At 28.5% G+C, this 12270-nt stretch overlaps 2 protein-coding genes across 2 annotated transcripts; both read right to left on the bottom strand.

Moving 5' to 3' along the window:
* Positions 1-1633: 1633 nt before the first annotated feature.
* LOC135145920 (uncharacterized) lies at positions 1634-5909 on the bottom strand. Its single transcript, XM_064078036.1, has 10 exons — positions 5750-5909; positions 5578-5690; positions 5341-5520; positions 5210-5288; positions 3784-3922; positions 3447-3592; positions 2651-2764; positions 2527-2600; positions 2388-2465; positions 1634-1774 (listed from the first exon to the last, which is right to left on the bottom strand). Exons 1-10 carry the CDS (start codon positions 5817-5819, stop codon positions 1634-1636), a joined length of 1134 nt encoding a protein of 377 aa, XP_063934106.1. The 5' UTR covers positions 5820-5909.
* Positions 5910-10312: 4403 nt separating this feature from the next.
* Positions 10313-11794, bottom strand: LOC135145918 (signal peptidase complex subunit 2-like). Its single transcript, XM_064078035.1, has 6 exons — positions 11758-11794; positions 11525-11600; positions 11360-11453; positions 10697-10839; positions 10480-10581; positions 10313-10423 (listed from the first exon to the last, which is right to left on the bottom strand). Exons 1-6 carry the CDS (start codon positions 11775-11777, stop codon positions 10313-10315), a joined length of 546 nt encoding a protein of 181 aa, XP_063934105.1. The 5' UTR covers positions 11778-11794.
* Positions 11795-12270: the final 476 nt, after the last annotated feature.

The raw sequence follows: 12270 nt of genomic DNA, 5'->3' as shown, positions 1-12270 counted from the left end.
ACTATTTTCGCACGAGCTCAGTCATTTTAAAAGTTTAAGGCGGAGCTGGAAGTAAAAAAATAAGAGAAACATTCTAGATGAGACAGCTCACTAATACCTCTTAAGGATGAGAAAGCAAGATTTAATAGTAGGGAATAAAAAGAGGTTTTTCAAGATTAAACACAAAGAGCGGGGTATAGTTGGGCAAGATTGAGATGGATATGCAAGCGAAAGAGGTGGTGGGAATAACCATAATTTTTTTTACCATCACAACATATTTTCGAACGCTCTATAGGCCAATTCTACTGTATAACGTTTAAAGAGAAGTCACTTGCGACTGACTCGAGAAAAAAAAAGGAAAAGTAGTGGAGTTGGACAAAAATGAAGGTTGAAGTCCATGGGGGAAATAAAAGAATTCGAAAAGCTTGTAGATGAAAAGCAGTAAAACTTGGATAAAACTAAGAAAGAAGATTACGATAAAAAGATAAAACACGCGAAAGGCCTAAAAAGTAGTAAAGCTGGTTTGGAAGAAAGGTGAAAGATAAGAGGACGACCCTGTCACTTTACTTGTTGCGAAAGACCACGATGGCAAATGCAGGGCCCAACTGGAAGAAAGTTATAATATTTTTTATTTAATTCTCTTAGTTATACTACAGTTGTTCTCCTATTTAATGCTTTAATTTATACTTATAGTTTCAACATTATTATAAAATCTCTCATTCATACTCCATAAAAAATAGTTAACTATAATAACTTAAAAATTACTCAAAATTTTTTACATTCCCTTACTTATGAACTTATTTTTAATTAAAAGAACGTAAATTTAATTCTAAATCGAACTTTTTTTAATTTATAATTGGTTTTGCTAGTATTAAAATTAAAATTAAAATTTTTTATTTTATAATACTTTTCTACTATAATAAAATATCTATTATTAATTTTTTTTACATTAAATTATTAATTGTTTAATCCTGTTGAATCAGCGGTATTGGTAGAACTTCCTATAGATAATTATTTTTTGGATATAAAAATGAGCTTTTCTTTTTTTATATCTTCTTATATACAACTTTTTAATATTTTAATAAAGTAATATATAAATTTATTCAAATAATCAATAAATATTAATAAAATTTTAAAAATTAAGAAAAAAATCTATAAAAAGTTATGTAAATTTATTAAATTTAAGAAATTAAATTATTCTTTATAATGTAGTCTAATGCAATTTTGTTTTAAAAAATATAATCAACTTTTTACTTTTAATTAACTTTATAATTTGATTCCTTTTGGTTATTAAATTTTAAATAGTCAATTATTATACAGTATTAAAATTTTATTCAAAATTATAATTAACTAGAAATTATGATAAACTTTATTCAATAAATAATACTTATTTGTACTTCCTTTTTTTTTTAATAATATCGTTTTAATATAATTTAATTATAATTTAAATAATGTCAGAAATATTTTGTTCTTATTCTTTAAATAAATAAATAATAAAAATATTAAATACTTATTTACTAAAAATTTTTATAAACCACCGAATAATAAAAAACTTAAATGTTCATAATAAAAAGATTAAAAAAACGTAAAGGATAATTTAAACTAATTTCAAAGGAATCGAAATTTTTTTTATGAAAAATGACAAAAATGAAATTCATGAATTATTTTCGTCCAGTAGAAGTCTAACGGCTTCTTTTAGGGCGCCCTCGGAGACTCCTGCCGCCCAGCCTGGAAGTGCCGATTTATACGCCCAAGCGAGTCCCGAGTAGCTATAAGCGTGCAAGTATATAAATTGCTGCAATATATACAAATATATAAAAATGAATACAATAATAAAACTTATAAAAAATAAAAAATTATTAAAGAAAATAAAATGTTAAATGCTTTTTATTTATTTATTAGAAAAATATATAAGAAACAGCGAAATATAATTATTATGTTAAAATTCATAAGAAATAAATAATATTTTGGGTGAATTCTAAAATTATTATATAAAAATTACTTGTAAAATCAAAGTAAAAAAGTGCTGGAGTAGACCATTATAGCCACGTGGTTTTTTATCAGGTGATACCTTCCGCAATATTACCACGTGGAAAACATGGGGCTTATTAACTTTTTTGTTTATATTCAAACAGTTGAAAAGAAATTATTTTTATTTTATAATTAATATTGTAAACAATTATGAAAAATATCTATAAAGAAATTTTTAATACAGCAGACTTTACATAAATTTATAATTTTTATATAAAAATAAATTTTTTTTAATATAATAATTTACTTAAAAATAAAAATATATAAATAAACAAAACGACAAGGAAATATTATATCAACGCTACTTCATAGAAAACCACTTTTTATTATTTTTATATTAAAATAAGAAAAATACGTACACTTTCATTAAAATATACTTTCTGTGGTTCTCTACAATGCAGGCAAAAGTTATCTTTAAATTCAGAATGCCGTTGGAAAATAGTTAATGGAAGAGGCTTGATAATAACAATAAAATAAAAAAAAAATAATAATAATAAATATAAAATGACAAATTACTTCAATAAATTCGAAATTATAAATTTTTTGGTGAAGAGTTTTTATAATATTCGCTTTATTTCCTTCCGAAGGGTCTTTGATAAAAGTATTATATATTAAAAAACAAGAATAAAATAAACTTCACTCAATTTCCAAGGAAGCCAGCAGGCATCGTCGTAAAGCGGATCATTTTTGATTGGAAATCCAAGATCCAATAAATGAACGCGAATTTGATGAGAGCGGCCGGTGATTGGTCGACCTAAAATAATTATTAGAAAGGTTATTTATTTTTTTTTATTTTATTATAATTACTTATTTATTATTGTTACAATTAATAATTATTAACTATAATTATGGAGTTTTTATTACTTTTAAGAAAAATATTATTGTTATAGTTTTTTTATATTAATTATTTTTATTCAAAAAAAAATAAAAAATAAATTCGAATTTAAAAAATTCTCAAGTTCTTTAATTAAATAAAATATTAAAAGCTAATCATATTTAGAAAAAAAGTTATAAAATTAAATCAATTATTAAAAAAATATTTTAGTAATTATTTTTAATAACGATATTTTTATTACTTTAAGTATTTTATAAAAACTTTATGTGCTAATAATTTAAAATTTTTTTTCATAATAAATATTATAAAAAAAAGAATATTTATTATTTATAAAAGAATTATTTTTAAATTTTTATGAGTATCTTTAAAAAAATAAATTGTATAACCAAAAAAATTAAATCTTTAAATTTTCATTAAAAAGTTAAATCTAATAAATTTTAAATAATTATCTGTAAATAAAATTTATATAAATTTTTTTTAGTATTAAAGTATTTTTAATAATAGAAATAAATTTGTAAATAAAAAAATTAAAAAGTGAATTTAATGTACTCTTCTAATTATCTATAACTTTTTTAAAATTGAAAAATCATAAAAGATTTACAAAGCACGAGGCTTTCATTTTTACTGGCATCGAAATTCAAACGAATAAATTTTGTCACGCTTTCTTTTCCTGAAGAAGTTGTGCAAGAAATGCCGAGTCGTGGGCATAAAAGTGTTAGAGGCCGATGATTTTCCAAAAGAGTTTCACTTTATTAAAAAAAATTAAGCATCAAATAAATAAAGATTAATAACTAATATGGTCTCTAAATAAAAATAATCTGTATAAACTAAAAAAAAAATTATTGTATAAGCAAGATAGACTGTGCTAATAGACAATATTATCTGAAATTTTATAGTCTAAATAAAAATTTAATATATATATATATAATAAAGCATACGGAAAACGGCCTCTCACTAAGCTTAAGTAAATTTTAACCACTCTGTGATGGTAAATATCAGATAAATAAAGATCGGCAAGCTCTTTAGTGCGAGGCAAGATGAGAATCCCAGAGGCGAGTCTATCAAGACGGTGCACCACTTGAAATAAGTAAAAGTGATAGTTAGCACTAAAATATAAAATATACAAGCTTTCTATAAATTAAATAACTTATAGTTAATGTTATAGAAAACCTATTTTTAATATTTTTTATAACAAATTCAAAACTTTTTGTTTTACTATTATGTATTAATTTTAAGAAACTATTAAATTATTAACTTTTTAGCCAAGCGAATATGGTTAAGAATTACCGTTACTAGCTAAAACCAAAGATGATGTATTAATTCGCGCATTCTAATAAACTGTTACTGGGTAATTCCGGTGAAAATTTTTTGGGTTTAAAAGTCTTTTTCCTATAGGGATCTAACCCTGTATTAAATCGGGGAACTTATGAAAATTACCATAAAATTGTAGAGGTGAATAGCTTTATATGTCTTTGTTTATAACTATAGGATACAGACTGGCTTGAAGCCAAGTAATTTAAACAAAAAGATCAATTGCGGCAGTGGGAGCTGCAGAAATCAAAAACAGTAAAAAAATTAAATTGAAATTTTAAGAGATTATAAATAAATGTACTAAAAAAACAAACGTTGCATATGACAAGCAACCTAAACACTTTATACAATATTCAATTATCAAAGCCTCATTAGTTTACTATAAATTAATATAATTTATGCAAAAATTCTAACTAGTTTGGAATTGCTGTTCTCCAAAAAATGAGATGAAAGTGAATAAAATTATGAGCGCTTGGTTCAATTTTCTTTTTAAAAAGGTCTACTACTGATTTCATTTTCATCCAAGTTACCTTATTTTTGAATTCGTTCTTTAATAATATCTCTGGAATTAAAAAAATTTCAAGTTTTACTAACATCCATTTTCAATATTTCTTGTTAGTAATAATAAAAAATTTACACGAGAAAAAAAATAAAATGTTCTTCTACAATGAAGTTGAAAAGTGCATCAAGGTTAGATTTAGTTTAAAATACGTGATAAGTAAAAACGTGAGTATCTCTACTTCAAATACAAACAGTCAGTAAATCCTTTCTCCGATGGCCCTAAAAATCTTGCTCAAAATATAATAATAATTCGAAGACTAAAGAAAAGAAATTTTTTTATGAACGTCAATCTTTTAAGTGGCTATCGCGAAAGGCTGGTGGTTTAATTTAAAGTAACGCTTTCTATTTCACCACTTTTTAAGTATTTTTACTAATTTACTGGGAAACTTCAGTAGTGCGATCTTTAACTTAACCACGTTATAAAATTAACTCAAAAGTATGCAATAAAAGATATTGAAACACAAAGATACAAAGTATATAGCTTTTTTCTACCATAAATCTTAGCGATATTATATTCTTCCTTTAATCTTAAAGTTACGGAACCATAATTAAAGCGACCAGCAGGATGAACCTAGGAAGAGGTACTAGAAAACAGACACAATATATACAAACTATAAATGTACAGGAAGAGAAGGAGGCTTATTAATTACAATCAACTTTGAAGTAAAAGTTATAAATTCCAAAGCCCGATTTGTAGTGGGATGCTCATGACGATGAACGAGATGAGTAATAAGATCATTAGGCTTTAGTTGGTAGCCGGGGAGTACAGAAGTACCATTTATTGCTACACGACCAGAAGTAAGCTATTTTTAATGTTACTAATTATACAGCGCATAAGAATTTCTTTTAAGAAAATATACAAAATTTTTAGTTTTGAACTCTTTAGTTAAAATTTCATCCACGGATTTTCCAAGCCAACGGAATTTGCAAAAAGTCTTATAAACGAAGTAATAAGGATCGTAATAACGCAAGCCTTAAAGAAAGGGGTCGCTAGAAAAGTGATAATTGAAAAATTAAATCTTTTATATTAACCTTTATATACTATATATTTGGGAATTTGGTTGAGTTCAGTCACCCGACTTAAGCATTCCACGTTATTCATAACAAACAACTTTAGAAAATTAGTCAAAAAACTTGAAAAGCTTTTTAGGCAAAATTTATATTTTTTGAAACTAGCATGCTTAGTTTTATCGCTTAATGCGAGCACACCGTTTGTGAGCTGTCCACATAAAATATGTAAAACTTTTTAACTTTATTAAAAAATAATTGAGTTTTAACTAATAAACAAAATAAAGCTACTTTACTCAACTCACTACAACTTAAACACAGGTTTCTTTAGCGAAAGGGCAACGCGCTGAAAAATGAATGAATGCTTTTCAAAACTAGCACACGCTTAGCCGCAGCTTATGTCAAGCTAATATAGAGATACCACTGTTTAAAAAAAAATCAACCAACTGTTTACATATATATACATAACTTTTTTACGTTGAACTACAAGAAACCATAATAAACTCAAGCTTTCTAATCTTTATTTAACCTGATGCTAAAAATTTATTTATGGCTTCCATACTAATAGTTAAAAAAGGTTCTGGTTTTTATTACTAATGTTATTATGTTTGTTGTTCGATAATAAACACAAGTATGCTAAATTACTTAACTTACAACAACTTAAACACCAAAATATATCCTTGTAAGAGTATTAGGTCTGTGACATAAAAGATTTATAATGGTGACATTTTTTTAATTCCGATCCATTTTCATTGCTAGCAGAGCGATGAAAATCATTACCCGTTAAACGTTTGCACATCCCCTGGTTAGCTCCACTTCCATAATCACAGTTAAAAAATCAGCCTTGCAACTAGGGTAAGGTTATGTAAGCAACCATAATAAACAGGAAAAAAAAATTGCGTCAGTTAAAGCGCGTTCACGACCTTGATTTCCGCGCAATACACTTAATTTTGAACTACAAGGACAGCTGGATCTACATCTTTAAACTGTTTTAGTAAGTGGTAGTTTAGCGTGGTCGTCCACCCTTTGAGTGTTTTGGCTTTCTAAAATGGATGGAATGAGGCGCCTTTTCGGTCAGCTGTACAGCTCAGACCTCAAAAACAAAATGTTTACGTTGTTAATTCTAAGCCTCCCACTTCGCATCGTTCTTACTACTAAACTATAGAATTCTAATTATAGTTACAAAGGAGAGTATAAATCAACTTGGTGCATTACGCCTGCCAAAATTTATCTTTCCAGAGAGCACGTGGTATTAAATAGTAGATTTTTAAAGGCAGGCAATCTCAACTTGTTTAAACTTATTCAACTTATCTTTAAACTAACCCGATCACGGAACTTTTATGTCTCAAATTTCTTGTTATTTGAGATTTTATTCTTAATGATTATTTACAGATTATTTGTATCCTAATTATAACTTTCAGACTAAATTTTTTAAGAACGCATGGCGTAGTCTAAGGGTCTTCAACAATTGGTAATTTTGCTCGCTGTGAGAGGGATGTTTTATTTAGTAACGTTTTGGAAAATGGTTAGGTTTGCATAAAAACTGTATAGTTTTCTGTTGTGTAGCAAAAGAATAATTTATCTACAAGCAGATGGCAACTCTGAAAATTAGATTTTAACATGATTATATTAACAATTAAGTTGTAATGATTTTTCTTTTTTTTTTTTCCTGAATTTTTTCGTTAAATCACTAATCAGTGAGCGTTACTTTAAGAGTAAAATAACTTAAAAACTTAAAAAATTATGGAACAAAGTTATTTAAAACTGCCCATAAGGAAAGGTAGTATATTTTTTTTGTGGAAGATGCTATGCGTTCAATACATAAAGCTGTAAGTCTGACTGGCAATGATCGCTTATCGGGTCACTTTTCAAGCAAGGACTTGATTAACAGTAATTAAACTTAAGTTAAAATTTTTTTTGGCACTTGTTTTACTTTACCTAGAAATCGTAGCACCACCACCCCCTTGTAATTTCGTGATTAATAGTTGTCTGCCTACACTATACTTTATTTTTAAACAAATATTGGCACTTAATGTTTTCTTAAATCTATTAGTCACTCATTTAAAAGCTTAAACGCAAATTGATCCAATAAGCGAATGAAGCTTCGCGTACAATTTATATAGAAACATGTTCTGGAATGTTTGGAGTTTATAAAAGTTAACACTATCCCCTATATATTTTTTTTAATACGTTGCGGTAATAAAATTTTTGTGTAAACTACGGGGTAGCGAAAATATATGAAGGACCTAACACTAAGTTAACAGGCAGATAACCGCAAACAAATAATCTTGCTAGCTCATGGCAGAGCTCGTGCTTATGACCTTTTCGATATTATGAGAGCAAGTTTAAACACGCAACCGTCAAGGACCGAAAGGAGAGCCGCGTCAGTGGAAATGAACCCACCGCTTTAGTCCAAGCGTTTTTAACCAGTGAGCTTCGACGACATCTCTGAGCTTCTGTGAGGGGTACGTGGTGCGGTTCAAAAGTTCCCGGCCTAAAGATGTTAGAAACGACATTAATAAAGATTTTTTAATTATTATTCAATATAATCTCCTTGCTTTTCAACACATTATATTGGTAAATTAACTTTTTTAAACCTCAAAAAATGATTGGATGTTTTGTTTTCTGCGCATAATCGGCCAAGTTTACTTCACTATATTTCTTAAATCTTCTCTCCCTTAAGCCCAATTTCAGTTTTGCGAAGAGGGAATAGTCGCTGGGGGCAAGATCTGAACTGTAAAGCGGCCGGTTCAGTTCAATAAAACCACACTCACGAAATGCAGCTTTAGCAACTCCAGCGGTATGAACTAAAGCATTATTGTGCAGAAGCCTCACACCTCTACTAAGCACTCCTCTCTGTTTTCCTTCGATGACATCAAGCAGTTTACGTAAATAACTTGCGTAATACGTCCAATTTACAATAGTGTGTCCCTCTCTTTAAAGTCTACCATCAAAATCCCTTGAGATCCCAGATGATTATGACCGTAATTTTTTTTTGGTTGAGGATGACCTTCTCGCATTTTGGTGGTTCACCCCGAGGGCGCCACCACTGTTTTTTTTTTCCGCCTGAGGATCAAAGAACCATGGTTTTCTCTGCAGTAACGAAGGACTCCTTTACTTCTCTCTCATTATCGTGGTAAAGCCCCAAAAATTTCCGACAGTAATCCATACGTTGCTGTTTTTGAAGTGGGGCGAGAGGTTTGGACTCCTCCTTCTTGCGCTTATCTTTGTAATATGTAAATGGTCGTGAAGAATTCGAATATCTTTGATTCTGGAAAGATTGGTAGATTCTGCAATTACTTGGTCTTTAAATGGGGAGCACCTGTAACAGTTCTTATACAATTTTTTTACTTTCCGGTGTGGCCGCTGCTCCTGGAAGACGTGGGCTACCTTCAATAGAATTTCTTTTAAAAGGAAGTAAATGATGTCGATTAACTGTCATAAACATTATCAAAACGTTGTTCATCTTCTGTGGGTTTAACGCCCTCTTTAGTATGATGTTACTTAGTTAATAGTTACTTTGACTTTCTGAACATATAAATAATTAAATTTTTTTTCACGACCTACTGAGTTATGAATGTAATCAATAGCATTAATCAAAACCGCGCCTTTTTTTTTAATTAGGGCTACCGCAATTTATGGATTATTCCACGTAGATACATACTTGCCCTGTTAGGTTTTACAATACATACGTAAGGTGATAATAAGTCTAATAAAAAATATAGAAATAATAAGTACGGTTTTAAAATAGTCAAGTCTAGCTATGAAAAAGTTAACACCAGAAACTATTGTAAACTGCAAGCCATACTTTTATTTAAATATAAGAGGAATTTATTATTTATTTTAGAAATAGACGAAGAACGTATTAAATTTTACCCTATAATTTCTCTTTGTAACAAACACTAAGGATTCTTTCGTTAAAAATGCTAGTCAACTGCCCTGCTCAAAACTCAAAAGCATTAAATAAAAAATTAAAGTTTTACTCGTTAACTTGCACAATTAACACCGATCCTCCCCACTTCGCTCCCTGTAAACTTTTCACCGAAATAAACGCGATATTACAAAACTCCTAATCTTTATAAATACAGTTTTGTTCATGATAAAACGAAGCTAACCAACCTTTATACACGCAAAACTATCTATCTAATAACTTCCAGAATATTTTTCAAGATCACCTTTGCTTAACACTCTAACTTACCTTATGTAGCTCGATTTCTTAGAACTAAATTATTATATAGCTATGTATGTGCTAGCAAATATGAGATTCTCTATATACGTGTAAGTTATTTAATAAATTTAAAAATTTCGGCCTTATTAAAACTCTAATTTACAATAGTAAAACCCGATACACCTATAACTTTTCTTATATTATAATAAAAATCAATTTTTCCTAAAGATTAATCAAAAAACACGTTTAACGAGGTCAGATTGACTCATACAGCAGTAGAGCAACGACGGCGTTAGAGAACTGTGGAGAACAGTTCATCTATTTAACGAAAGTTTTCTAGTTTAGCTTTTCATAGGCTAAAGAAATACTTTCTTTTATATTAAAAAGCAATTAAATATATTTTTATTATTTCTTTGATTCTATAACTTCTTCTTATGACACTCAGGAAAAGTTTTTGTAAACAAATTATTCAAAAAAGCTTCAAGAGATTCCTTATGCACGTGGCCTTCAACGTCAATAAACTGTCCAATCTGCCAAAAATTAAACGATGGCGGAAGAAAAATTACTATTTATATATATAACGCACACTTTTGACGTCTTTATGCTCCTCTTTGTTCTTAAGATTAGTAAAGATAACAGAATAATTTGCTTCTTTTGGATTAAACTTTGTGGATACGGAAAACATGTCCTAAAATAAAATAATAATTTCACAGAAAAAATACTTTTGCTTAATTTTAAAAATTAAATTTATAATCAATGGTGAAGAAAATGTTTAATAAGGATTATTTTCAAGTATTACTCACCTTGCGGAATGCGGCGATCAGTATTTTATTTTGGATTACATACCATGAAAATAATTGAGCAATTGATATAAGCGCAAAATACGCGATAATACAAGCGGTCATCACTCGGGGAAATTCCATAACGGAGTGGAAATAGCTATAACCTGTTAAAAAAATTGCAATATGTATAAAAATTAAAGTTAAACTACGTACTAACTTAATATAAATTATATAACACTGAAAAAAAATTATCATCAATATAAGTAATATTTAAAAAAAAAAGGCTCCAATTTAAATAAACTACATATATTTTTAAATTTAAACTTTTTCTTTTTACCTTTTATAAAATTACTAAAGCTTTATCTTATTTTATTTTAAAAGTATATGGGATATCAATATTTAATTTCCTATATAAATATCAAAAAATCTTTACGTGTCAGAAAATTAACTAACTATATAAACAAAAGGATATATCTTGTATACCCATACAAACTTCGCGTGGTGAATAGTAAGAAGTATATTAATATCAAAGTTAGTAACGCTTCATTTTTAAATAAGGAAAATAAAAAAAATTGTAGAAGTTAAGTCATATAATGGTATCATAAAACTTTGCAAACTTCGCGAGAACAAAAAAATTAAGTAAACCTTTTCAACAAAAAGAATAAGCTGAAAACTATAGCTCACCAAGAGAGATAATAGCAATTAACACAGCTACACTGTTGAGTAAAAAGTGAAAATTTTCTAAGAAGTATTTCCGCTCAACACCAGAAGTTTTACTCTTATAAAGTTAAAAAAGAAAGTAATAATCAGTTTATACGAAGAATTTTAAAAGGTCAATGACTTACTAACCAACAGAAGTTGCACGGTATCATCAAGAGCATTTTTAACAGCTACCTTGTTCCATTTCTCTATGACTAGCCCTTTACTAAATAAAAGTAAATTTAAATTACCATACAAAAATTAATCTTCAGATATATTTATCTCGCTTTAAAAAATTTTGAACCTTCACTGATTAGCAATACTTGAAAATAATTTATACTTAAGGTATAATGAGTATTATTAACGTACATGACCAAACTTACTTTGGATACTTTACAGTCATTGCGTGTCGCACAACCCAAAGAGGAAAGGTGTTTAATTGCTATGGTCAACCTCCCCATTAGAATTTATGAGGGCGAGTTAAACACGGGACTATCAAAAACCGGGCGAGCCGCGTCGGTGGGCCTCGAGTATGCGCGTCAACGCTCTTAACCGCTGAGCTACGACGACAACTCTCAGACCCGGTATTACGTATTTAACCTGTTACTCTAACCTTACCTTAACCCGAAGTTTTAACCAGTAAAGTGCTTTAGACAGTTTACCTTTAATGTTTATTCCGGCAGAGCATAGAGATACTATAAATAACGTTCAAAAGTATTTTTATACATTTACTACGAGGCAGTATAAAACGTTAAAGAGAAGAAATCAACGCAGGGTGCATGCTAACTTTCTAACTTTTCGTTTGTACAGGGACAGACTTTCTTGTTTAACTACTGAATATATGTTTTACATTTAATATAGGTTATATAAATATTATATACGAAAAACTGTATGTT

The sequence above is a fragment of the Zophobas morio genome, unplaced genomic scaffold (genome assembly GCF_036711695.1).
Source record: "Zophobas morio isolate AGI-343-1 ecotype UQ-CSIRO unplaced genomic scaffold, CSIRO_AGI_Zmor_V1 ptg000203l, whole genome shotgun sequence".
NCBI lineage: Eukaryota > Metazoa > Arthropoda > Insecta > Coleoptera > Tenebrionidae > Zophobas > Zophobas morio.
The sequence above is the reverse complement of the archived record's forward strand: the minus strand, read 5'-3'. Positions and strand labels throughout refer to the sequence as shown.